Source organism: Mirounga leonina, unplaced genomic scaffold (genome assembly GCF_011800145.1).
Source record: "Mirounga leonina isolate KUSES-001 unplaced genomic scaffold, KU_Mleo_1.0 Mir_94, whole genome shotgun sequence".
Classification (NCBI taxonomy): domain Eukaryota; kingdom Metazoa; phylum Chordata; class Mammalia; order Carnivora; family Phocidae; genus Mirounga; species Mirounga leonina.
Window position 1 is genome coordinate 57,600,825 of NW_023270855.1, and position 26,328 is coordinate 57,627,152.

Genomic DNA, 26,328 nt, shown 5'->3' on the forward strand with positions numbered 1-26,328 from the left:
GTACGTGTCACCCACGTGGACTCACACCCCGCGTGGCCTTCCGTGTCTGGTTCCCTCCCTGAGTGTCCCCGCCCCCATCAATGGTCACTCCCCACCTTCTCCCCCGCCCCCTGCCCCCCGAGCCCCCTTCCCGTCCACGGATGAGCCTGCTCTGGACGTGTCACCCCCGTGGACGCACACCCTGCGTGGCCTTCCGTGTCCGGGTCCCTCCCTGAGCGTCGTGGGCCTGGGGTCCGTCCCCGGGGCCGCGCGTGCGGGCGCCTCGCTCCTGGTCGCGGCCGAGGGACGCCCCCACGTGGGCGGGGACGCGTTGTGTGCACTTGTCAGCTTTGGGCTGCTGCCACCTTTGCTGTCCCGGGCCACAGGCGGCGTTGTGGGCGGGTCTGCTGTTTTGAAGCTATCGTTTACCCCAGGCTTCTGACCTCGGTGCTACTGTGGGTCACCACGCGGGGCGGGGGGGGGGGGCGTTCCTGGACATTTCTGGAGCCATCTGCCCTCCTTTCCAAACCGAAGACAGCGGACGAAAAACAAAACCAGCTGCTCCGCTTCGCCCTCCCTGCTGTGGGCCTCTCGTCCCTGGATGGGAAATCTGCTCCCAGGAAGGCCCCCCGGGGCAACAGCCCTGTCTGTCCTGAGCAGACCCAGGGGGAGGCTGGCCCCCCAATTCTGCTGCCCAGCCCCAGGTCTGTCCGAGCTCCCAGGAGACACCGGGTTGACCTGAATCTCACACTGGTGACACTTGGCACGTTCCAGCACTTTGCAGGGACATGGAGATGGAGTCAGGTGGTCACCCTGCTTGCCCCCCAGGGGGACCCCAGCGCTGGCTTACGGCGGTGCTGGTTTTCCCTCTCACCAGGCCCTGGGCCCTAAACCTGGCCTCCAGGAGGGACGGGCACAAGGATGGCTGGGGGCTACAGCAAGTCCCTGGTCCATCGTGGCACAGGAAGTGGCCCCAAGCCCAGGGTCCCCGTACCCACCCCACATCTGTTGGCCCTTTCCCCGCCATCCCGCCCTTTTCCTCACCTCATGTGAGCAAATCTTCCTGCCTGTTCTCCGACTCCGCTCTGGGATCAGCCACGAGTTCCAGCCAGCAGCCAGGCCAGGGCAAGAACGGGCATTGTGGGGGCACCTGGGTGGCTCAGTCATTGAGCGTCTGCCTTCGGCTTAGGTCATGATCCCGGGGTCCTGGGATCGAGCCCCGCATCGGGCTCCCTGCTCGGCGGGAAGCCTGCTTCTCCCTCTCCCACTCCCCCTGCTTGTGTTCCCTCTCTCGCTGTATCTCTGTCAAATAAATAAATAAAATCTTAAAAAAAAAAAAACGGGCATTGTGGTGGGTCCTGGAGGAAAGGCCCAGAGCAGGCGGACTCCACCCCACGCTCTGTCTGTCTGTCCGTCTGCTCCCCACAGGCCGCCAGGGAGTCATGCTGGTGTGTCTGAGCGGCCGCAGAAGGCCGGGGCAGCTCATCCCTCAGGGTCAGCCTGGCTCAGGGCATCGTGGTTGGCTGGGTCTGCTATAACAAACCACCCAAACTTCGTGGCTTAGAACCACACACATCCTGGGCTTAGAAGTCCAACTCGGGTCTCCAGGTGTGGGCAGGGCTGCTTCCTTCCAGACACTCCAGGGAAGGATTGTTTCTGGGCTTTTCCAGCTTCCAGAGGCGCCTGGCCCCTGCCTCCACTGTCACCACCATTAGACCGCAGGCCAGCCCCAGGGGACAGAGCCCACCCCAGCGGGACCTCAGCCAACCCTGGAGAGTCCGGGGCATGTGGGCGAGCTTCCTGCTGGCTGGGGACCCTTGGGGAGTGTGGAGATCATGGACAGCGGAGGGGGAGGGCCTCGATGGGCCAGGTGCCCAACTCCCCCCTCTCCGGCCACAGCCAGCCCAGAAGCAGGGAAGGCTTCTAGAACAGGTAGAGAGCACCTCAGATACACGTCCAGCTGCATGCCTTGGAGGGTCACGCTGCCCCTGCAGGTCATCTTTTGTGGGTCGGCAAGGGGGATGGACAACAATGTTTAGAAATTCTTAACAATTGGGGTGCCTGGGTGGCGCAGTTGGATGGGCAGCTGACTCCTGGTTTGGGCTCAGGTTGTGATTTCAGGAGTCGTGAATCGAGCCCCACATTTGGTACCCCGCTCAGTGTGGAGTGTGCTTGAGATTCTCTCTCTTCCTCTGCCGTTGCCTCTCCCCCTGCACTCTCTCTCTAATAAATAGGGCTTTAAGAAATGCGTATATATATATTTTAAAAAGAAATTACTTAATAGTGGTGTGCTTTACAAGATTTTATGTATTTATTTCACACACACACACACACACACACAGAGCACACTCGCAAGAGAGCACAAGCAGGGGGAGCAGCAGAGGGAGAGGGAGAAGCAGACTCTGATCAGCAGGGAGCCCGATGCAGGGCTCCATCCCAGGACCCCAGGATCACAGCCTTAGCCGAAGGCAGACGCTCAACCAACTGAGCCACCCAGGTGCCCTGGTGTGCTTTTTTTCATCTTACTTCATTTTGAACTAGTTGTGGACTAGAGAAAAGTTGCAGAACTGGAACTGAGAGTTTCCAGATGCCCCCACCCGGTTTCCCCTAAAGCTAGCATCTTACAAGCCAGGGAACAAGGATCACAGCAGGACACCCCAGGGAGTGGTGTCCAAGGAGACTGGGGAGGGGGGTGATGGAGGGACAGGAAGGAAGGCCACCAGGGGAAGCTGGGTCCACATCCCAAAGCCTGACCTGGTCCGGGGACCCTGCCCCGGTAATCGTCCCCCTCCTCCCCAAATCTCTGGGTCCTGCCACCCTTCCAGATGCCAGTCCTGTTCTTTGGGGGCAGCCTCGGCAGGGGCGCTGGCCTCAGATATGTCCAGTCCCTGCGGGCCACCTCAGGGGCGCTCCAGGTTCAGAACACAGGAGGCAGTGAGTGGTCTGGGGCATCACTTCTGCGGCGTTCTGCACCCGGGGTCAGCCAATGTCACTCTTTGCCCCTGATTTGTGTTTTCATCGGCCTGGACCCGTTGAGGGTAGGAGGGACAGTCCAGGGCGGAGGGACACTGTGGCCGTGGACACTGGCCCTCGGAGCCCACAGGGACCAGATCTTCACCACCAGCCCTCTGCTTTCCGCTGTCGGACCGAGAGCCGGCGGGGAGACCGCCTGAGCATTGAGACCTGAGGCCCAGGGGACCGACCTCCCTGGCCCTGCAGGTGGGGAAGGGGTCCTGGTAAAGGCTGTCTCCTAGCCCCGGGGTTAGAGGGCCGGGCGCAGGGGCCCAAGTCCGGGGCCACGTTCTTCCGCCACCTGCGGTGTGGCCTTTTGAGGGCGCGGCCTGACGTCTAGGTGCGCACCGTGGCGCCGCATAAATGCAGGGGTCCCCTTCCGGGAAGCAGCGGGCTGTGGATGCGCCACTCCCGTGCCCCTGATATGCGCACCTGAGGAAACAGGCTCAGGAAAGACCCGGGGTCCCGGCCCGCGCACCACCCCCACTTCCGGGCCGCGCCTTGGGTCCTGACCTCGGGCGCGGGGAGACGTGCGCGGTCCGTTTAAAAGGGGCGCGGCCCCCCTGGCGTGGCCCTGAGGAGAACAATTCCATTGGCTGGAGTGAGGACCTCGGCCACGCCCCTCCCGCTCAGTCCCTGGAATCCTATTGGCCCCGCTCCAGGGCCTCATCTTCCACAACCTGGGAGCCTGGGTGTCAGCCAGGTTCGGTGACGCAAACGCGTTGCCCGGCAACCGCTCCCGCCTCGGGGCAGAGGGGCCCAGCGCAGAAGCCAGGGCGCAGGCGCGGCGGCGCGAGTCCCCAGGGCGCGAGGCCGGGACCCCGCAGTCCACCCTGCACCCCGCCGGCGCCCTGGGCGCCCGCACCCCAGGGCGAGACCCCGCCGTGCGGACGAGGAGGAGGGGCCCCGGGGAGGGCCTGCGCGGCGGGGGTCTCGGCGTGGGAACGGGCTGGGCGCCGCGGGCGTGCGGCCGCCGAGGGCGGGGAGGGTTCGGAGGCGCGGGGTCCCGGGCCCCGCGGCAGATCCGCTGGAGCTTTTAGCAGCATTAGCAAATCCAGCCCTGGGGGAGGGTATTCCTGGAGGCCGGAGCCGGGCCCGGCAGCCGCCGCTTCCGGCCGCACGCTCCCGGCCTCCCAGCAGCCAGGTTTGCCTCCCCCGGGCCTGGCTGGACCTGCCTCACTTTGCTCATCTGCAAAATGGCACCTCGAGGCGTCAGTGCCTGTGTGAGCCTCCTAAGGCCGCTGTAAGAATTACCCGGTTTAGGGCCTTAAAATGACAGAAATATATTCTACGACACTTCTGGAGGTCGGGAATCCCACACAGGACTCGCGGGCTAAACCCCGTAGCCCCGGCGTGGGCAGGGCTGGTCCCCCCGGGGCTCCGGCCTTTTCCTGGCCCGCGCCCCCCCTCCATCCTCACCGCCAGCAGCGCGGGGTCTGCCCGTCTCTGGGGCTCCCACCCTCTGCCTCCCCCTCGTGAGGACGTCCGGCCAGGGAATCCCCACCTCAGGGTCCTTAATCTCATTTGCAAAGTCCCTTCTGCCACTAGATTTCATAACCACAGGCCCCAAGCATGAGGACAGGATATCTGCCTACCCCAGAGCCTGACTGAGCTTTCTGCAGCGTGGAGCCCTCTCTGGGCGAGGCCCTGGGCCGCAAGAGGGTTTGGGGCAGGTGACCTGAGTGGTGTGGCCTGGCGGGGCATGGGGTTTCCCCCTACATCTGCCTCCTTTTCTCTCCCTACCCCATCACCTGTCCTCTTTGTGCCCCTCCCAGGACCTGCACACATGCCTGAAAGCCGCCACCCCTCCTCAAAACTGGGGGCTCGTGTACATGATGCTCCAGGTTATTGTTGGACAGGTCAGCTGGGAGTGGGAGATCTGGCTTTCCCAAGAGCCGCCTACGTGTCCACCGCCTTGGACGACTGGGCAGAGAGGAGACAAGACGATAGGCCAAGGGCCCCATCCTCGGTCACTGGCAGAGTGGTGGCCCTTGACCATCTGCTGGGCCCACCCTGCCAGCCCCCAGCCCCACCCCGCCCCCTCCTTTGGGACTCGCAGTGACCGATCCCTGGGAGATAGGACATGCGCGGGGCCCCACGGCTGCTGAGGCACCCACAGCCAAGCAGGCGGGGCAGCCCCGAGCTCCTGGCCACACCCACCCCGGCTTTCTCTTCTCCCTGCCCTCCCCCCACCCGCACGGAGGACAGTGGCCCTGGCTCCAACCCCAGGACTGCTGAGCCACCGGAATGGAGCGGGCTGTGAGTCAGTCAGCAGGAAGGGACACTTACAGCCACTTGCATCAGATGTTCCTGCCGTGTGGACCCTCATGACCCTCACTTCTCTGGGGAGCTCCTGGGGCTTGGGGTTCCTGTCCATGGAGGGCCAGACGTGTGGGAACATGCGGGGAGGGTACAGGCCTGGTGGGGCGCCAGCCTGGGACCCCCAGCCCCACTTGTGCTCCGTACCCCCAGCCACCTCGCTCCAAGTGCCAATCCTGATCCCAAAAGCCCGACCCTGCTCAGAAGCGGCACTGGGACCCGGTCCTCCCACACCAGCTCGGGGCTTTAAGGCAGCCCTGTGCCCCCCTCTGAGTCAGGGGCCTGGCTTCGGGCAAAAGAGGGAGAGGCCCAGCCCTTTCCCCAAAGGCACTGCAGACATCCCTGCACCGTCCATATGGCCCCCAGCCCCACGCACGGGGCCCCCACTGCTCTCTCCCAGTGTGCACACACCTCCACTCCGCTCCCACGCGTACACAGGCTCTGCCCCGCACAGACCGAGCTCAGTGCTTCTCTAAACGTGCACAGACACACGTGCACACCCAGATCTGCTCACACTCGCACACACGCCAAACAGGTGCCTTGTTTTTGTTTTAAAGATTATTTATTTATTTATTTATCTGACAGAGACAGACACAGCGAGAGAGGGAACACAAGCAGGGGGAGTGGGAGAGGGAGAAGCAGGCTTCCCGCCCAAGCAGGGAGCCCGATGCGGGGCTCGATCCCAGGACCCCGGGATCATGACCCGAGCTGAAGGCAGACGCTTAACTGAACTGAGCCACCCAGGCGCCCCTCAGTGCCTTGTTTTAAATGTTGGGGGAGAAAGGTCTTTACCATCACCCCCTGCTAAGGTTGTCAGGTAAAATACAGGACACCCAGTTACATTTGAATTTCAGATAAACAATGAGTAACTGTTTGGGATGTACTTATGCATTCACTGAAAGGTATTCCTTGTTTACCTGAGATTCAAATGTAATTTGGTGTTCTGTATTTTATTGGCTAAATCTGGGAGTATCTGCTGGGTTGTGGAGGCAGACCCTGAGCTTCCTGGGTTCCCCCAAACACTGTCCAGGAGGGGAACGCTGCACACCCAAGCCCCCCAGATCCCAGGGCTCTGGCCACTTAGCCAAGCCAAGGAGGGGGTGGTCAGAGGGGGCACCACCCATGACAGCCAGCTTGTCTCCTGGCTCAGAGGAGGCAGGGGGAAGCAGGGGCCCTAAGGGGGAAGTCAGGACCTGCCTCATGTCTCCTCTGGGGTTCTGGGGAGTCCTGGGCCCTACCTGTCCTGCCGACCAGCTCTCTCTGTCCTTTGCCTCGGCTGGAACTGCACATTCCCCCCACCCGCCCTGCCCACCAGTGACGGTCACCAGGAGCTGGGCAGGCGTGAGGAGAAGGGGCCAGGCCCTAGTCTTCCTGCCTCACCTGGCTGGCAGACTACCTTCCAAGCCCCAGGGCAGGTCAGAGGCAGGTGAGACCCCTGGGGGTCCATGGACAGGTGGGCAGGGTGGCTGGCAGATGCCTCTCAGTCCCCTCTCCCTCCCTGGGCACCCAGCACCTCTGGGAGCTTGGCCTATAAACAGGGCCTTCCTGGAGGAAGAAGACTGGCTGTCTGGGTCTGCAGCTGGGGCTCAGGCCTGCGAGCCTGCAGGCTGGGCACAGAGGTCCCTCCACTTGCGCATTCCCATTGGCAGCCCCCATCGCCCCCAGTGCAGGCCACACTGGGGTGGGCCTGGTTGTCTCCCCCGGGCCATCATAACTCAGGCACCCATCCTGGGGTCAGCCCCAGGGCTCAGACCTGGGGGCTCAGGCACCTCTGGGGGCGTCTCTGACCTGACGTACTCAGGGGATGTGTGTGGACGAAGTGAGCACCCCTCTATGTAGCCACGGACACACACGCGCGCAAGCTCCTCGGGCTGTGCACAGAAGCCCGTCCCTGTGTGCACTCACACGCGGCCCCCACCTGTGGGGAAGGACCCTGTGCGCACCATGCCCCCCCCCCCCGCTCTTATAGAAGGCTGAGCTCCCCCATGGTCCCCACCTTCTCACACACAGGGCAGGGGATTACAGGACTTGGCTCACTGGGTGGGCAGAAGCAGTGGGTGTCATCCTGGGGGGAGCCTGCCTCCCACCCCGGGAACACTGGGTGAGGTTGTCATGACTGGGGGTGCTACTGCATCGAGTAGGTGGGGGCCCTGGATGCTGCTCAGTGCCCCGCGGTGCCCAGGGCGACCCCCACAGAGAGCGACCTGCCCGTGTCACTAGTGCCGAGGGGGGGCTGCCTCCCTGTTTTCCCACCTACGACACGGTGCCCAAAGAGGAACCAGCTGTTGGGGCTGTGTGAAGGTGAGGCGGCTGTCTGACCCGTGCCCAGACCTGGGAACAAATCCGTCCCCCCGCCCCCCACCGGCCGGGCTCCAGGATCAGCCCCCGGGACCTGAGCTTGGCTGCACTTGGGGAGATGGCCCCGGGGGTGGCCTTCATTCTGTTCCCTGAGGTCAGTGTGAATGTCAGCCCCCACAGGTCCACACACGAGAGTGAACACGGCTAAACACCCACCCTGGGGTGTAGACCTGCTTTGCTGCTGTGGGTTGAATTGCGTTCCCTTGGAACCCGTGAATGTGGCATCTGGAAACAGGGCCTCGTTAGGTGGAATTCATTAAGATGAGGTTGTAGGGGAGGGGCGATGCCAGAGACGCAGAGCAGCCAGCCACCTGAAGGCGGGGGCGGGGCCGGGGGAGGCGTCTGCGGGCCTAGGGACTCCAGGACTGCCAGCCAGCTCCGAAGCGGGGAGAAGCGGAGGGATCCTCCGCAGGAGCCTTCAGAGAGGGTGTGGCCTGCCTAGACCTTGATCCCAGACTCCGGGTCTCCGGAATCTGAGAGCATAAATTTCTGTTGTTTGAAGCCTCCCGGTGTGCGAGAAGCTAACACACGTACACAACCCCTGTAGGCACCCACACCCCCTTGCACACACGTGTGCACACACGCTCAAACACATCCATTCTTCTCAGCAGTATTCAGGGGGCACGTCCTGCGTGCCAGGCCCTGTGCTGGGTGGGCTCTGGGCGGGCAGTGGACAGATCTGTGCTGTCGTGGAGCTGAGCTTCCGAGGAGGGGCAGTGACCCATCTGTACCCACCCGAGCCCGGCAGGTGACAGGGAGGGCCCTGGCCTGGAGGCAGAGGTGGGCGGGGACAGCCGGGAGAGGAGGGAGGGAGGATGAGGAGACTTCTCCTGGGCAGGCAGGTCTAACAGCCCCACCCCAGGCACCTGGAGCCAACGTGTATGTCTACACACACACACACACACACACACACGCAGGGGATGGAGGAGGATGTGGGGAGTGCCGCCTGAAGTCAGGTGTGGCCTTGGCAGGCAGCACATACAGGCTGCCCCACTAGAAGGGGACAATTCAGCTTCAGGTCAGCGGGGCCTGGTTGGGGGACAACTAGGTTGGGGTGGCAGGAAGTCTCTAGTAGGACAAGCTGAGGCCTGGAGGAGAGGGAGGTCGGTCCACCCCACAGACCTGTACTTCCATGTGCCCAGGGTACGGAGTCAGGACTCTGCACCACAGTGCTTTGGGGACAGGGAGCTGGTCCAGCTCAGGAAGGGCCGATTCTACCCAAACCTGGGTCAGGGCGGGGGTGGGGCGGGCAACAAAAACGGGATGGTATTTTCCCCCTTGTCCTGGCTGCCCCCACCCTTTGGGCTCTTTCTTGGTCCCGGGTCCCTGCTCTCCTTGAAACATTCCTTTGCAGGACTGAGGGAAGGTCCTTCATAGATTTCAGTCCCCATCCCATACAGTGGTCCCCTTGCTCGGACAACTACAGGGCAAACTCTTGGGGAACTCCCTGGAGGAGGCAGCTGGGTCTCAAAGCCTGTTGGGGTACACCAGCAGGACAGCCGGAGCCAGGATCTGGGAGGTGCACCAGGGGCCTTGGCAGGTTGTAGGATCAATCAAGACAGAGCCACAGCAAGTTCTGGGATTGGGGCGCTGCCAAGAGGAAGCCATGTATGTTCTAGGGAAGGGAAGTCGTCCAAAGGAGTCAGTGTATTCCAGGCCCTGGCCGGCATCCTGGGGGGACTGCCAGACCGCAGGGTCCGGCTCCAGCTCGGTTCCAGGGACCCGCGGGTCTCCCAGAGCCTCAGGCAGCCCCTCCAGCACCCGCACCCCTCCAGCAACCGTCAGCAACCCCCCCAGGTCCTTCTCCTGGAGCCCCGCGCACCTCACCGCGCAGGCGCGTGGACACCCCTCACGGCCCGAGTGCGCAGCCGCACTTGGCCCGGAGGGCCCTCCAGCCTCGCTCCCGCTGTGCGCGTGTGGGCGGGGCAGGCGGGGCGGGGCAGGCGTACGGGGCGGGGCGAAGCCTGGCCTATAAAGGCGGCGGCGGGGCGGCGCGCCCGGCTCCTCTCGGCGGCGGTGGCGGCGGCCCAGGCAGAGGAGTCCGCGGTGGTGGCGGCGGCGGCGGCGCTGTTCCCCGCGCGGTCCGCGCAGCGGGGTCCGGGCTGCGTGTCTCGGGCGGCGGCGGCGGCGGCAGCACTGCGGCCCCGGCCCGAGCCCGACCCCGGTGAGTGCGGCCCGGCGACCCTGGCCCGGCCCCGACCCGGTCTCGGGGATCGGGCCCCGCGGAGCCTCGCCGGCCCGGGCTCCCGGCGCGCTGGCCGCAGCCACTCACGCTCTCCTTTGTCTGCTCCCGCCTGCAGGGTCCCTTCCCCGGCCGCCCCCCGCCCACGGGCCGTCCCCCCGGGCCCGCCGTCCCCTCCCCCGCTGGCGGGGCCCGGACAGAAGATGGTGCAGAAGAAAACAGCCGAACTTCAGGGCTTCCACCGTTCGTTCAAGGTGAGGGCCGGGTGGGTTTGGGGTCGCCTGGGGCTGGACCACTCGAGTGGCCGATGGGGGGCGCGTAGCCCACCCCCAGGATTCCCCCCCTCCGGGGCTCGTGCCTGCCCCCCCCCCCGGGTCTGGGGCTGCCCCAACCGGGTGTGCGCTGAGTGGGGGGGGAGGTCAGTGGGCCACAGTCCAGGCCCCAGCGCCTTGGGGACTGTTGGGGTCTTTCCTCCAAGAACCCCAAGTGGGGCCTGGGGCCCGCAGCCTGTGGGGGCACCTGGCAGTGTGTCCCCTGCAAACCCCAGCTGGGTGTGCACTGCCAGGGAGCTCAGCAGGCCGCAGTCCAGTCCTCAGCGCCCTGGGCCTGTGAGTCTGTGGGGTCTTTCCTCCAGGGATCCGAGGTAGGGCTGCAGGGCCCCAAAGCCTTCCTACGTGGTCTACTGAACGGGGGAGTGGATTGGATGCCCCCCAGCCCTGCACCTCCCAGACACTCCAGGCCCAAGTGCTATTTCCTGTGGGAGCGGGAAGTTTCTGCGGTGGCCCCATGGCTGCAGCCGAGTCCTGGTCTCAGATGAGCGCGTCTGGGGGGGGCGGCGGGCAGGTGCTGGGCTGGGGCCCCACAGGGCTGGCTCAGGGGACGCAGTGATGTCAACGGCCGCCCCACCCCGCCAGCCGCGTTATGTAATGGCTTCCCTGGGCCTCCTTGGGTAGGGACCTGTTGCCCTGTAGGGAAGGCAGGACTTGAGTGTGCGTGCGTGTGTGCGTGTGTGTGTGTGTGTGTGTATACACAGACACGCTGCGCACCAGGGTGGGAGGAGCAAGCTGAGACTGTTTGGGTTAGAATTCCCAGGCCTGTCCAGCCAGCATCTCGGGCCAGCGTGCCCCACCCCTGCCCACATGCCTGTCATCCGCGCTTCCCCCCCACCCCCAGGGCAGCGACACCCTTGGCACGTCCATGTGTCCGGGGCTGGGCTAAAGGGGGGTGGACCTGAGACGTCACTGGCAGCGGTCTGTCCCCTCCTGGGGCCGGGCAGGAGCTGAGACAGGGTCAATGTGAGGGGCCAGCACAGCGGCCAAAGCAAACTCGAACTTTCTGGATGGTTCCAGCTGCCTCCTGCCAAGGCCTGCTGACTGGAGGCCTGAGGCCAGCCCCAGGCCCAGCCCGCCCACATTGCTTGGGACCAGAGGCTGCGCCCAGGTGGGACTCTGGGAGTGCTGAGCGGGTGGGAAGAACACTGGACGGGGAGCCTCGCCTCTGAGACGGCCCTCCGGGCCACTCTGGGACTTCACTCGCACCACACTGGGGTTGCTCCCTTGGGCCGGGGCCAGCTCCCTCCCCCCACCGTCCAGCAGCCGCACAGCGGGGACAGGCTTCTGCCAGGCATCTCCCAACACACTTTCCCCTTTGTAAGTGAGGAAATTGGAGGCGCAGCCAGTGCAGGGGCTTGCCCTGTTCTCCCCTGCACGTGGTGCGAGGACACGGGAGCTGGCTCTCCCCTGGGGGTGGCTTGGCCACCCTTTCTGCCTCCGAGTTGGAGGCCGGGACAGGCGTGTGGGGTGGTGAGGGGACCCAGCAGGCCCCCTGGGGTCCTCGCGCCCTTCCTCCGTCGGACGAGCCGTGGGCAGCTTCCTCCCATGTCACCCAGAGGTGTCCGTCAGGCCTGGGGCTGAGGTCACCAGACCAAGGTGAGGTAGCTGGGAGGTGACATCGCTGGCTGCTGACTGTGAGCCTCTTGTCTATCCTCCCTCGTCATCAGCCCTTTATGTGGTTACCCTGGAGCCCTCCTCCCAGGTGGAAGCAGTAACCTGGCGCCTCTGGAGGAGTCTTATCAGACGGCTGTGTGCCTGACTCCCCCGGGGGCCGGACCCCTCAGCAGGCAGGGCCAGGGGCTGGAGGGTGAGCCCTGAGCAGGCGGGCTGGAGTACTCCCTTCTCCCCGCTGCCCTGCCTGGCCTGGGCCTCCTAGCAACTATCTGCAGGGTGGGTGAGGAGGCGGGGAGGGCCTGTGTGTGTTTTCAGCCGCTCCCTCTGACCTCTGCCTGCCTCCCCTCTGCTGCCGGCCTGGCTTCCGGGCCCCCTGTCTGTAGGAATCTGGCCCAGCTCCTTCGGCAGCGGGCCCCTCGGGGTCTCTCTAGGGCTTTCCTGGACTTCCTTCTCTGGATGACCCTCCAGCCAGAGCCTAGCCCCAGTTGTCCTGAGGCCCAGGGAGGGGCAGTGACTGGGCCCGGGTCACCCAGCATCAGCAGCACCCCTGTGCACACAGGCCGCCCACACCCAGCGAGGCCCTGGCCACCTAGTCTACTAGAGTTCAGGGAGCGAAATTAGAGCTTACTCCTGAGGGAACCTGGCTGGGCCCCAGCCTCAAAGGCCTCACACCTCATGCTGGGGGCCATCAGTCCTCACCCTGGACCATCTGCTCTGCAGAAAGTTCTTCCAGCAATCCTGTGGGGCATACGAAATGGTTTCTCCAACCCCCAGCCGCCTTCCTTCCCTAGTCAGGGTCTGGCGCCCTTTCCCCAGTCGTGGGGGCTGGCGGGCTGCCTCCAGCGGGCCCCTCTGTCCCAGGGCTGCTTTCTTAGCTGGGCGCGGGGGCCTGGAAGGGGCTGTGTCCTGGGGGTGAAACGGGACTGGGCAGGGCCAGGCGGAGGGCGGCCCGGTGTTTCCGCTTTCCCGCCGGGGGCCTTGCAGGCCCATCTCATGAGCCTCCAGAGTCTGGGGGAGTGACACAGTCCGGTAACAGTGCGGCCACACAGGGAGCAGTATGTGGGCAGGAGGGCAGTGGCTCCCCATTTGACAGAGGGGAAACTGAGGCCAGAATGGCAAGGGCCTTGCGCAGGAGGCCGTGGGAAAGCAGGCAGGGCCGCCCCTGCTGGGAACCCCGCCTGGAGGCCCGTGACTCATCCCCTCACACCGACCGCCCTGCTGCCTTTGATCCCGGGCAGCCCAGAGGTCCAGGTGGGCTATGGAGGTTGTCCCCATTCTGCAGGGTGAGCAACCAAGGTGTGAGGCATGGCCTGGCACCACGGTGACTCATGCCGGGCCCTCTGCCTGCTCACGGCCCCTCCCCGCACTGCATCCCCTTCCTGGACGCCCCAAGGGCCCTGGGCTTGGGGGGGGGGGGAAGGTCCATTTCCTCACAGTCAGGCAAAGCCAGGCTTTGTTCCCCTTGACTTGTGGACACGGGGGGCTGGGTCACTCTCTGGGCGGGGCCTGAGAGCGCTCTCCTCTCCTTTTCCTACAGGGGCAGAATCCTTTCGAGCTGGCCTTCTCCTTAGACCAGACCCATCACGGGGAGACTGACTTCAGCCTGGAGCGCCCCGCCCGCCCTGGTGAGGGCCTGAGCGGGAGGGGCACTTCCCTGGCTGTGGGTGAGGGTGGGTGAGGGCCGTGGCCGGGGAGCCGCAGGGGCCGGCTGCCTGCTGGGCAGGGTCGGCCTCACCTCCGGGTCTCCCAGTACAGATATGCCCACGAGCCAGCCCATCGACATCCCGGACGCCAAGAAGAGGGGCAAGAAGAAGAAACGGTGCCGGGCCACCGATAGCTTCTCGGGCAGGTTTGAGGGTGAGTGGGCACCAGCAGGGGCGGGGGAGGGAGGGAGACGGGGGCTGGCCTGGGCAGCTCTCATCCGCCCCCCCTGCTCCATAGACGTCTACCAGCTCCAGGAGGACGTGCTCGGGGAGGGTGCCCATGCCCGCGTGCAGACCTGTGTCAACCTCATCACCAACCAGGAGTACGCTGTCAAGGTGAATGCCAGCGCCGGGACGGCCCTCCTCACCTCTCCCCGCAGCGCCTGGGATCCGGCACCGGCTGAGGGTGGCGGGAGGAGGGGAGCTGGCATCTGAGCCCCTGGACCAGCAGCTGGGGAAAACTAGTGTCTAAAAATGGCCCCAGGGCCAGTGACTCAGGCCACCCCTGGGAATCTAGGTCAGACGGGTCTGAGCCCCCGAGGCTGGGCAGGAAGTGACCACAAGGGGCAGCTCCCTACGCAGGTGGCTGAGGACCAGTGCGGCTGGGGAATTTGGTCAGAGTTGGCTCTTGTCTGCTGGTTCACCTCGTGCCATTCCTCAGGAGTGGAAAGTGGTTCTCCATGTTGGTCACAAGGATGGAAAGGTCACGCTTTACTTGGGGCCCGAGGAGGCTTGGCATTTGGGGAGATTAGGGCAGTCTTGGAAGAACCTCTTGAGTGTTCCTGTGTAGCCCCTGACCCACGGTATGGCCAAGTGGTCTGGGAAACCTGTTTCTTGGCCAGGCAGTGTGACCCTGTGTTCTGGGAAATCTTCCAGTCCTCCCTGGCGATGCTGCATCTGGGTGGGATGGTGTCCCAGGAGGCTGGCCACCCAGGAACGAGGACCAGGTGCTCCCTGGTGAGCGGGGTGGGGCGATGGTGCAAGGGAAGTGGATGCTTAGCCTCCAGCATTTTCCGCACTGGGTGCTTTCCTCCTCGGGACCCTGCTGAGCAGCCTGGCTTCCTCACACTGTTGTGTGACCGCCTGTAAAGCCGTCCCTCTCCTGAGGGACCACATTTTTCTCCATGAAGTAGGGGTCCTAGCCAGATTGCCCAGAGCTCCTCCAGCAGAGCGTGGCTGCTGGCATTGTGTCAGGAGGCCCGGAAGTCTGGTTGTCCTGCCTCTCTGTGGCACAGGTGTTTGTCCCCAGACAGGTGGCACAGTGCATAGGCTGGGCCCCGGCAGCAAGTGGACGTCATGCCTGCCTGCTGCAGGAACTAGCTGGGGGAACACCCCGCGTCCCCCTCCAGGCCGATGCACTGGACAGGGAACCCCGGGCCAGGGGGCGACTAGCCTGCCTCGCCGGCCCAGTGAGAAGGGGCTGAAGATCCAACCTGCAGAGGGGTCTGCTGTGGGGGCGCCCAGGGTGCCCGGAGAGCCAGTACATACCTTCTGCCCCCACTTCTGGGAGCGAAGGTGGCTGGGGGACCCTCCAGTCCTCAGAACTCCTGGGTGCCTGCGGGGATTGGAGGCAGAAGCTGGCTTCCTGAGGCTGAGTCCCAGGAGGCCCACCTGGATGGGCTGAGGGTCCCCAGGCAGCTGCCCGGACAGTCATGAAACTGGACAGGTGGGACTTGGCACTGAGGCAGGCGGGGGCGGTGTGTCTGGCAGCCAGGCACCCCAAGGCCCCTCCAGCCCCCTGGGTGGTGTGGGAACCCGCGCAGTGGCCGCCAGTCTCCTGGTCAGGGAGGGGAGGCTGCCCAGTCCCAGGGACCCTGACACCCCTGAAGGGGCATTTTGTAGGAGTCCCAGACCACAGACATGCCCCTGAGGCCTGTGGGGTCGGGAGTGGAGAAGGCCTAGCTCTCTCTTTTCTCTTTCTGGCTTTCTTGTCCAGCCTGTCTCTCCCCTGGTGCCACTTTGGAGACATGTTGCACTTCCCCCCCCCAAGCTTGTGCTGACGCCATAGTTCTGACTTCTGGCGAATTCTGGGCCCCAGGAGGAGAGCTCAGCTTCTTAGAACTTCAGATCTAAGCTCTAATGGGGTCTGAAGCATGGCACAGGGCAAATTTCTGGTAGGGGCCCCTTGGGCTTTGGAGGGTCTGGCTGACCCAGCTGCTCCGTCTCCTGCCCCACCCCCATCTAGATCATCGAGAAGCAGCCGGGCCACATTCGGAGTCGGGTTTTCCGGGAGGTGGAGATGCTATATCAGTGCCAGGGCCACAGGTAATGTGACCCACCTTGCCCCAGAACTGGGCCCTGAGCCATCTGTCTGTGGGTGAATGGGCCCGAACAGCTCATCAGCCCCAGCAAGCGTTTCGGGAGCACCCAGTGTGTGTCTCTGTGCGGGGTCTCCTGCGGTACACCCAGCGTCACGCACGCAGTCCCCAGCAGGCAGGTGGAGGCAGGCCGGGGCCCCCATGGAGCCTTCTGTGGGCAGGTGGGGGCGGAAAGGGTGGGCCCCAGCTGGGCTGGGCGGTGGGTGCACAGGGTCCTCAGAAGCCTCCCTCCTCTCCTGCCTGTCCAACCCCCCATGCCCCAGGAATGTTCTAGAGCTGATAGAGTTCTTTGAGGAGGAGGATCGCTTCTACCTGGTGTTTGAGAAGATGCGGGGCGGTACGTGGAGCCTGGGAGACGCCTCCAGCTGCGTCTTAGTGGTTAATGGGCTGTGGGCCAGGCCACCAGGAGGGACTTTTCAGAGCTGCCCCTCCTGTGCATGGGGCCGGGGCGGGGGGGGGGGGGGGGGGGATTGTGGGGTCTGAACTTCCTGTCCAGGCTTTGAGCCCAAGGAGGCCAGAGTGGGCACGTGCCTGTGGGGTGGAAGTGGGTACTACTGGGCGGTGGCCTGGAGACACACGGGTGACCTGCGCACGTTCTCCCTCCTCCACGGCCTGGCCCCAGGCTCCATCCTGAGCCACATCCACAAGCGGCGGCACTTTAACGAGCTGGAGGCCAGCGTGGTCGTGCAGGACGTGGCCAGTGCCCTGGACTTCCTGCACAACAAAGGTGGGTGGTGGGGCCCACGTGGCCCCCGGGGGTGTCCAGCCTTGCGCCCGCTCCACCTGCCCCGGACTCCCAGACAATGCCCGCACTCCCCCCAGTGACTCCCCCCCTGGTTCTCCCCGCAGGCATCGCCCACAGGGACCTAAAGCCAGAAAACATCCTCTGCGAGCACCCCAACCAGGTGAGGGCGCCCGGGAGCGGCCTTCCGAGCGGCCGGGGCGGGGTTGGCCTGGGCCCCCGCCTCACCGCCTCTTCGCACCCCTCCCAGGTCTCCCCCGTCAAGATCTGCGACTTCGACCTGGGCAGCGGCATCAAACTCAACGGGGACTGCTCCCCCATCTCCACTCCGGAGCTGCTCACCCCGGTGAGGCGCGCGGGCAGCGGGCGCGGGCAGCGGGCACGCCCCGACGCGCTCCCGGGCTGCGGTTGCGTAACCTCGAGGTGCCGCCGCCGCGGAGCTGGGGCGTTTCGCTTAGCAACAGCCGCTGATTGGCCCCGCGGGGGGGGCGGGGCCGGCTCCTGGCCGCTGATTGGGTGGCTGGGCGGGGTGGGCACCTGCCACCTGTTGATTGGGCGGAGGGGCGGGGCTGGGCCCCTGGCCCGCCTCTGATTGGCCTGGCGGGGCGTTGGGCGCAGAGGCCCCGGTGACCCTGCCTTCGGGCCCTCACGTGACGCCGGGAAGTCCCGGCCTGGCGGCGCTGCCCTTCCCCCTCGGCGGGCTCCTGACGCCCGTCCCCGCCCGCAGTGCGGCTCGGCGGAGTACATGGCCCCCGAGGTGGTGGAGGCCTTCAGTGAGGAAGCCAGCATCTACGACAAGCGCTGCGACCTCTGGAGCCTGGGCGTCATTCTCTACATCCTGCTCAGTGGCTACCCGCCCTTCGTGGGCCACTGCGGCAGCGACTGCGGCTGGGACCGTGGCGAGGCCTGCCCGGCCTGCCAGGTGCGCGTGTGCGCCGGCCCCCGCGCCCCCCTGCGCCCCCTGCGCCCCGCGGGACCCCACCCACCGCCGTGCGCCCCCTGTGCCGCGTGCCCCCTGCGCTCCCAGAACCCCGTGGGGACCCCCACCACCCCTGTGCCCATGTGCCCCCGAACCCCTCAGGGACCCCCACCCACCCCGTACCCCCTGTGCCCGTGCACCTCCCTGCGCCCCCTGTGCCCCGTGCACCCCGTGCACCCTGCGGGGACCCCCAGCCATCCCCTGCACCCCACCATATCCGCTCCACCCCTGCATCCCGCCACTGCCTTGATCATGGTCTCCACCGCCCCGCATGTCCACAGGATAGTGCTGGCCTGCCCTCCTGGGGTTACACAGGCTTCTTGGCTCTGCGGCCTGAGAGAAAGCCGTTGGGAGTCAGGGAGCTGCCGTGAGGAGAGACAGGGGTTCCAGCCTCGTGGCCTCTGCCCCACGGGAGCCTGGCTGCCCGTCAGCCCGTCCCAGGCAGAGTCCACTGAGCACTTGGCTGAGGCCGGCTCTCCCTTGCAGCCTGCGTCATTCCCAGGCGTTTGGCCCCCCAGAGTGCACACCCCCCGCCGTCCTGCCAGCTGATCTCAGGGCCCGCTGCAGCCCCCCGTCCAGTCTGCTGTCGGGGGGGGGGTGAGGGGGGCTGCAGCGTGTCCAGGTCATGGGTTAGGCCGCATGGTTGGGTCCCGGGCCCCTGGCAGAGCTCGTGACTAAGCTGGCGTGCCCGACTCTGGGTCCCGGCTGGCACGTGTCCGTGTGGGGACTCAGTCGCCTGCAGCGGACCTTTCACCCCCTTCCTCGTCTGCCCCGCAGAACATGCTGTTTGAGAGCATCCAGGAGGGCAAGTACGAGTTTCCTGAGAAGGATTGGGCCCACATCTCCTTCGCTGCCAAAGACCTCATCTCAAAGCTCCTTGTCCGCGACGCCAAGCAGAGGCTGAGCGCCGCCCAAGTTCTGCAGCACCCTTGGGTGCAGGGGGTGAGTGTGAGCCCCGCTAGGACCTCCTGCCTCCACACAGCCTCCGAGGGGCTGGGGTGACTTGGAGCGGGTGTACGAGAGTCCTTGGAAAGGCCAGCAGCAGCTCCCCCGCTGCCGCGTGGGTCTGGGGCTCAGTCTCGGCCGTCTGGGGGGGGCACGGGCATGGCAGGAAAATCCACCTGCTGCTACCAGCTAGGGGTTGGGACTGCAGGCTCTGCTGCTCAGTGAATTGCTTGGCTTTGTGCCCCGGAGGCACTGGGGCCTCTTTCTGCCTGGCACGCCTGCGCAGAGCAACAAGCCAAGGTCGTCCAGGTGTTGGGCAGGCCACAGACCCCCAGCAGAGCCTGCCAACCCCAGCCCAGCTCTCTGTCCCCACCCATCTGGGAAGAGCCTGCCATTTCTCTGGCCAGCGGTCACCCAAGCCAGGCTGCCAGCCCAGGGCAAGGAGGCCACAAGGGCAAGGGTCTTAACCAAAAATAGAAGTTGGCACTGGGCCTCCCAGGGAGCAAAGACGGGCCCTGATCTCAGGGCGAGCTGGTGGAGGGGCACCTGTGTCCTTCTGGAACGTCGGGAGACCCATGAGTAGACAAGGGAGGGGGCGGGGAGCAGGTGTAATGGACCACTGCTGGGCTTCTGCCACATCCTGCTCCCCCTGGCCTGACTCCGTTCTAGCAGGTGCACCCCTTGAACCCCGGTCACAGCCATCTGGGCACTGGGAGGGCAGCGGGGCTCTGCGCCTCAGCCCCGCCCTCCTGTCGCTTTACAGCGTGCTCCAGAGAACACTCTGCCCACACCCATGGTCCTGCAGAGGTGAGGCCCGCGTGGGGGCTGGGGCCCAGCGCAGGGACCCCGGGGGGGCGGGTGGTTAACGTTAGGTGTTTGAAAAAGACCAGAAAGCTTCCTTAAGTTGTTGGGCTGGGGAGCCACCTAAGTGCTTGGGTTTTCCGGTACCAGTGATGGTGATGGGTTGGGCCCCCGGTGGGGGCGGGGGTCCGGGGGCCCGCAGCCCCTCCCCCAGGGTACTGCACGCCCCCGGGGGTCCCGAAGAGACCGCGAGCACCTTCTCCGTGACTGCCCCTCCCCAGGAACAGCTGTGCCAAAGAGCTCACGTCGTTTGCGGCTGAGGCCATCGCCATGAACCGGCAGCTGGCTCGGCGGGAGGAGGACGCGGCCGAGGAGGCAGAGCAGGGCCCGCCCGTGGTCATCCGAGCTACCTCCCGCTGCCTGCAGCTGTCCCCGCCCTCTCAGAGCAAGCTGGCCCAGAGGCGGCAGCGAGCCAGCCTGTCTGCGGCCCCCGTGGTCCTGGTGGGAGACCACGCGTGACCCCTCGCTCCCTCTGTACATAGGTCACTCCTTCCCCTCCCCCCACCCCCACCCCCACCCCCACCCCCATCAAATCTAAAGATTTTTTTTAAGCTGTTGCCAGCCGGTGACCAGCAGGCTGCCCTCCCCTGGCTGGACTCCGAGGCGCTAAGCTCAGTTGGGGGGGGCTCTTTTTATATGAGGTTTTTGCTGTTGGGTTTTCTTCTCCTTTTTTCTGCCCTACCCCCATTTTTGTTCCCCTTTAAAGGTGTTAAAAGCAAAGCAGACGCCTGGGGAGGAGAGTGGGGGACGTGTGTCGCTGGGCTTGCCCGGTCCCTGCCTCCCCAGCCCTGTACTGTGAAGGTCCCCCGCCTGCCCCGCCCCGCCCTATGTGACTCAGGAGAGGAGGCGTTTGTCGTCTTCCAGAGCTGGGGGCACAGGGACGCACCCCCTCCCCAGCCTCACAGTATTTCAGGGACGGGCCAACCCCACACCTCCCCTCAGTGACACAGCAGCTCCTTCATCCCTCACCCGGGAGACACCCTGGTGGCCGGGTGGGGCGGGGGCTTCTCAGGTCTCCCTCGCGGCAGGAGGGGTCCTGGGTGCAGGCAGCTGGACTCCCCCCTCTGACTGACAATCGGGGCTCTCTCAAACCTTGACCTTAAGCTGCAGCTGACCCGGGGTGGGAGGGTGCACCCACTGCCCCCTACCCTGCCCACCCAGGAGGGCGGTGCCAGAGGAAGTGGGAGGGGCTGGACAGGCGCCCGTCAGCCAACGTGGGGGTCCCAAAGACCCCCACCCCGGGCACCCGAGTGCCCCTTCTCAGGGCTCAGTCTGACCACGGCCACGTCCCGCCCCTTGTCACCCCTGGGGTCTGGTGTGGAAGCTCCGTCAGCCCCTTCCTCCTCAGAGCCAGGGCCCACCCAGGGGTCCTGCTGAAGCCCCCCACCCCCCAAGGGCAGCGTCTCGACTCTGCCCACCTTCAGGAAAATGGCCGCCGCTGCCACGGCCTCCTTCCGGGCACCCAGGAATCGCCATGCCCGCCTCTGCCCACCTCGGCGCTGGGGTCACATGTCGAGGGGCCTGCCAGGCTTGGGGAGACCGACGCCCCTCCTCGTCCTCGGGTGGGAAACACTATGCAATACAGGCCCCCCTTCTCCACGCACACGCGCTCCTGCTGGCCGGGGAGGGTCCCTGTGGCCCGCCCCCCGCCACCGGCTAGGCAGCGTGGCCTGGGGTCTGGCCAGGTCTCCATGGCAGGCCAGGGCCTGGAAAGCCCTCTGGTTTCTAGTTGTTCGTCCTGTTTTGTTAATTTTTTAAAGACATCAGTTGACTTCCCTTCCCTGTTCTTGAATACTTGAATGTTGGGGGGCCTCGCGGGTGGGGGGGCCCAGATGCTGTTTCTGTGGCAGTCTCTGGTGGCTGGTGGGGACTGACACCCCCTCCGGTCCCCCCGCCCGCCTGGATCTGTGGACTGGCCTTTCCAAAGACCCCGGGGGGGTGGGGAGGCCGCCCCCGCCCCCACTTCGTGCCCACCAGTGATCCCACGTGTTGCAACTGGGGATTCCGCCTTTTTGTAAAAAAGAAACAAACGGACCCCCGCCCGCCACAGGCGCCTTGGCCGTTTTACTCTGGAACGCGGAGCTGTGAGGAGCTTTTTTTTTTTCCCAAAGGTGGGACAGCCACTTCCTCTGCCCGCCACATGTCACGTGGGCCGTGGGAGCTGGAGAGACTGTCGGAACCGTTACTGTGAATGAGCGCCTGGCTCCCAGGCCACCCGGCCCTGCGGGAGGGGAATGGCCACGTCTCAATGTTAAGATGTGTAAAAAAGACAAAAAAAAAAACTCAAGTTTTTTAAAAGTGGGGGGAAAACACCCAAGCACTTTAACTCCACCACACCAGGTGAATTGATACAGCTCATTTTCCTTACACCAACTGTCAATGCCGGAATTTTGTATTGTTTTGTAAGGATTTAATAAAAGTCATAAAAACTTGTGTGTCCTGGTCCTGGTTTTCTGTTTTGTAACAAGGGGCCCCAAACCATTTCTCGTCCCCAGTGACGCCGTGAGCCCGGAGCGTGGACAGGCGCAGCGGGCTTGGCTTGCTGCTCAGGGGGCCTGGGCTCCTGGCCGGTGGGCTCGTCCTCACGACATGCTGGGCAGCTCGGCAAATCCGCGGAACCCAAGAGGGAAGGGGGGGCAACGGGGCTGGCCCGACCTTGGACGCTGTGCCATCACCTCCCCACAGCCAAGGCCAGGCTCGGGGCGCCCCAGATCCAAGCTCAGGGAGGAGGAAGGGAGCAGCTTCTGGTGGTCCTGCTGCTGACTTAGTAATTCACACCTCCCCCATGTGGCTGGCCCTCAGCCATCACTGAATCCTCGCTCTGCAGGCCTCTGCCAGATAGCCCAGGGCTGACTTCCCATCCTGGCAGGGAGGGAGCGGATCAGGGAGGGCTTCCTGGAGGCAGGAGCCAATGGGGTGGGGGAGGGGGTTGAGGTGCCGGCCTGGCTGCTGTGTGCTTCGGCGTCCTCAGTCCTCAGCGGACCAGCGGGGATCCGAGAGGGGCCAGGTGAGGTGTGAGCAGGTGGCCTGGCGCCTGAGCTGCCCAGCGACCCACATTCGGCGCGGGCTTCCGGGGCGTCTGCGTGGGCTCAGGGTCTGTCCCTGGGGCAGAGCATCGTGGGCTCCGGGTCCGTCCCCCGGGCGCTGCGCCTCGCTCCTGCTCGCGGCCGAGGGACGCTCCCGTGCATGGGAGACGTGTGTATGTGTTCATCCGTCCACGGACACTGAGCTTGCTCCCCCGTTTTTGGCTGTTGTGAGTTGTGCTGCCGTGAGCGCTGTTTCCGTTGTCCCTGCGCGTCGTCCCTGCGTGGATAGATGGACACCCACAGGACTGGAGCAGGGCACAGACCCGACTGGATGTCATTTCTGGGAGGACCATCTTGTCACCGTGCAGAGTGTGGACGCAGCCCAAAGGGCCTGGTGAGTTCTTGTCACCTTGCAGCCAGCCCGGTGAGGGGTGACAGACCAGGGCAGGGCAGTGGCCAGGAGGCCAGAGAGAGGACCAATGGCTGGCTGTGTCAGTGGGTGACCCGGGAGCACCTGGAGTCAGCCTGGGCGTGGGACTGGGGAGGCAGGGGCGCTCTCTGGGCGGGGACAGGCCTCCCTGGACAGGCGTAGGCGCTAGGATGTCCTGCGGCAGCAGGGGCCCGCAGGCCACCCCCGTCCTCCCTGGGAACGCCAGGCTCAGCCGCGAGCATACCCTCCCCCCACCTGGCACCCCGAAGGAAAACCTGAGCGCCCTTGAACCTGGCCCCCACCCTGCATTTGTCCCGCTGCCCCCTAGAGCCCTCCGCGGAGACCCCACAGCTACCCCGCCTCCTCCAGGACCGCCCCCCCCGCCCCGCCCGGCCAAGTCCCCCTCTCAGTGCCTCTGGGCCCCTCCCCTGTCCCTTGCCTGCCTGGCGTGTGTGTGGGGGCCGAGGAGTGGGGGCCACACGCCAAGCTCCTGCCCTCCCAGGTGGCACCGAGCCCTGCCCGGCCCTGCCAGGCCTCACCGCTGACCTCTCCCAGCCTCCTCCTGCCTGCCAGGGCCCGGCACCCGGCACACCTTGTTCTTGGAGTTGTGGTTTCTTCTCGGCCCATCCTGCCCCTTCCACGTCTATCTCCTCCAGGAGTGGCAGGAAAATCCCAGAGCGGGAGGAACTGGGAGCCTTTCGCAGGCTGGTGACGGGCTCCAGCTGGGTCAACGGAGAGGTTGGCTTGGGGCTCGCCAGCTGCCCCACAGCCGCCTGGCCTCGCGCATCCCAGGACCAGACCGAGATGGGGGTGTCTTCCCTGCGCTCCCCTTGACAGGCTGGGTCACAAGTTGATGTTCGGTGCTAATGACAGGGAAATGGGCAGGCCTGTGGGAACGGTATCATCTTCACAATTCTTTCTGTAAAGCTAAAACTTAAAAAAAAAAATAAATTGTATTTTAAAAATAATAAAAAAATAATAAAAGGAGGGGTGCCTGGGTGGTGCTGTCGGTTGAGCATCTGACTCTTGATTTCGGCTCAGGTCCTGATCTCAGGGTTGTGGGATCGAGCCCCACATCCGGCTCTGTGCCAGGCGGGGCGTCTGCTTGAGATTCTCTTTCTTCCTCTGCCCCTCCCCCCATGCTCACGCGTTCTCTCTCTCTCTCTCTCTCTCTCTCTCTCAGATAAGTAAATAAATAAAGTAGAAGCGCATCCACAGACAGGCAGGGGCTCTGTGGGTGTTAGAGACTGGGGTGGGGTGTGATGGCTGATGGGGACGGGACAGTGTTTCCTCTTGGGGTGATGGAACTTTCTGGAATTAGACAGCTGTGATGGTTACACAGCACAGTGAATATACTACATGCCACTGATTTGTTCTGTGAACTGCGCCTTGATTAAAGTTAAAAGATGACCAGAGAGGGGCGCCTGGGTGGCTCAGCCGTTAAGCGTCTGCCTTCGGCTCAGGTCATGGTCCCAGGGTCCTGGGATTGAGCCCCGCATCGGGCTCCCTGCTCTGCGGGAAGCCTGCTTCTCCCTCTCCCACTCCCCCTGCTTGTGTTCCCTCTCTGGTTGTGTCTCACTGTTTTATTTATTTATTTGTCAGAGAGAGAGAGAAAGAAAGAATGCAGCCAGGAGTGTCTGACTGGCTCAGTCGGTAGAGCATGCAATTTTTTAAAAAAGATTTTTAAAATTTATTTGACAGAGAGAGACACAGCAGAGAGGGAACACAAGCAGGGGGAGTGGAAGAGGAAGAAGCAAGCTTCCTGCTGAGCAGGGAGCCTGATTCGGGGCTCAATTCCAGGATCCTGGGACCCTGACCAGAGCCGAAGGCAGACGCTTAACGACTGAGCCACCCAGGCGTCCCTGAGCATGCGAATTTTGACCCTGGGCTCACGAGTTCGTGTCCTACATTGGGGGTATTTACTTTAAAAAAACCAAAGTAACAGGGGCGCCTGGGTGGCTCAGTCGTTAAGCATCTGCCTTCGGCTCGGGTCATGATCCCAGGGTTCTGGGGTCGAGCCCCGCATCGGGCTCCCTGCTCCGCGGGAAGCCTGCTTCTCCCTCTCCCACTCCCCCTGCTTGTGTTCCTGCTCTCGCTCTCACTCTCTCTGTCAAATAAATAAATAAAATCTTTAAAAAAAAAAAAAAAAGATGACCGGAGCGAGTCTGTGTAGGATGTGCTCAGTGTTCAATAAATGCATCGAGGACTAAATTATCACCCCAAGGAGTCGGGTGAGGCCACCCAGACGTCTCCCCCAGAGCTGGGGCCTTCTGCAGGTTTTGCTCCTGTCTCGGTCACCCACCCCCATGGCAAGCTCTCCCGTGGGCCACCCCAGCTCGACGCCCTCCTTAATCGTCCTGTCTCCAGAGGGAACCCTTGCCTGTCCCGGTGTCAGACTCACCCACGAGGGAAGAGTGACGGAAGCAAGACAAACGTGAGGAAGAACGGTGCCGTTGACCTTGTCCGTTCCCGACCTGGGGCTGCATTCATACCTCTGTCAATGGGCATTTCCCTCTTCCCCACACAGGGTTTGTTTGGAATTTGTGGCAAGCTCGGGAAGATGCTTCAGGGTTTCTGTCCTGTCCATCATTTGCCCCCTGGAGACTCAGTTTCCCCACGTGGAATGTGGCAGTAACCACTCCAGCTGCCCCCGGACTCCGTTTCCCTTTTGTGACCCCCTGTGAGGCAGCAGCAGGCTGGGACACCAACGAGGAGGGGGGACAGGCTGCTTGCCCAGCTCAGGTTGCAGAGTCCCAGAGACACGGGAGGAGCTTGGCGCGGCCAGGATCGTATCAGCTCGTGCAAGGTGGCCCCTGAAGGTACCAGGGCCACGTAAGCTTGTGACCCAAGGTGATTAGCTCAGTGACTCAGCCCCGCCCAGTCTCTGGTCCACAGCGTCCCTTCACTTGAGCCTGGTGCCAGGCACGCAGTGGCGAGAAACGGGCCCGTGGCTGCTGCCGATGGGAGAGCCAGGACCGAGCAGAGGGGAGCGCGGGCCTCTCGGGGCATGGAATCTGAGGGCCTCCAAACACTGGGTCCCCGGGACGCTCCCTTGTGCCGGGAACCTTTGCAGGACAGTTGCAGATCCGCCTAGTTTCCCCAGGTGGTAACATTTTGCAACACTGTTACAACGTCACAACCAGGACACTGGCTTCGCTACAGTGCAGCGGAGAGTGGGGTAGGGGTGTCATAGGACCAGGAGAGGGGCCTCCTTGTCTTCCACAGCTTTTGCCTTCGCTGGCGCAGTTCACACCCGTGACAGCCAGTGGTGGTGGGGGCCCCTGGGGGGTGTCGCCGGGACCCCACCCTGGAGTGAGGGATGGAGGCAGTGAGTCCAGGGGGAAAGAGCTCCTCGCCCTGCATTTGGGGCCGGAGTGGGGTACTGCAGGCATCGCTAGCGGGGAGGAGGAGGCGGTGTTCAGATGGGGAAACCGAGGCACGGAGCAGTCACGTCCCTGGCCCACAGGCAGAGAAGCTGTGTACGCAGCTGGAGCCACGGAGCTCTGAAGAGCGCACGCCTTGTTCCCT

The 26,328-nt window shown here is 64.3% G+C and overlaps 1 protein-coding gene across 5 annotated transcripts; it reads left to right on the forward strand.

The window, feature by feature from the left end:
- Positions 1 to 9,968: 9,968 nt before the first annotated feature.
- MKNK2 (MAPK interacting serine/threonine kinase 2) lies at positions 9,969 to 21,777 on the forward strand. Of its 5 annotated transcripts, none has more exons than XM_034996652.1 (13): positions 9,969 to 10,104; positions 13,334 to 13,421; positions 13,552 to 13,653; positions 13,738 to 13,835; positions 15,685 to 15,764; positions 16,081 to 16,154; positions 16,440 to 16,544; positions 16,667 to 16,722; positions 16,810 to 16,905; positions 17,287 to 17,481; positions 18,316 to 18,480; positions 19,247 to 19,290; positions 19,566 to 21,777. In XM_034996652.1, the coding sequence occupies exons 1-13, from the start codon at positions 10,054 to 10,056 to the stop codon at positions 19,801 to 19,803; spliced, it is 1,392 nt and encodes a 463-aa protein (XP_034852543.1). In that variant the 5' UTR covers positions 9,969 to 10,053; the 3' UTR covers positions 19,804 to 21,777. The 5 variants fall into 5 exon arrangements, with proteins under 5 accessions (XP_034852543.1, XP_034852544.1, XP_034852545.1 ...); XM_034996653.1 differs by having other exon boundaries at positions 19,153 to 19,290; positions 19,566 to 19,761; XM_034996654.1 differs by having other exon boundaries at positions 19,156 to 19,290; positions 19,566 to 19,761.
- The last annotated feature ends 4,551 nt before the right edge of the window (positions 21,778 to 26,328 follow it).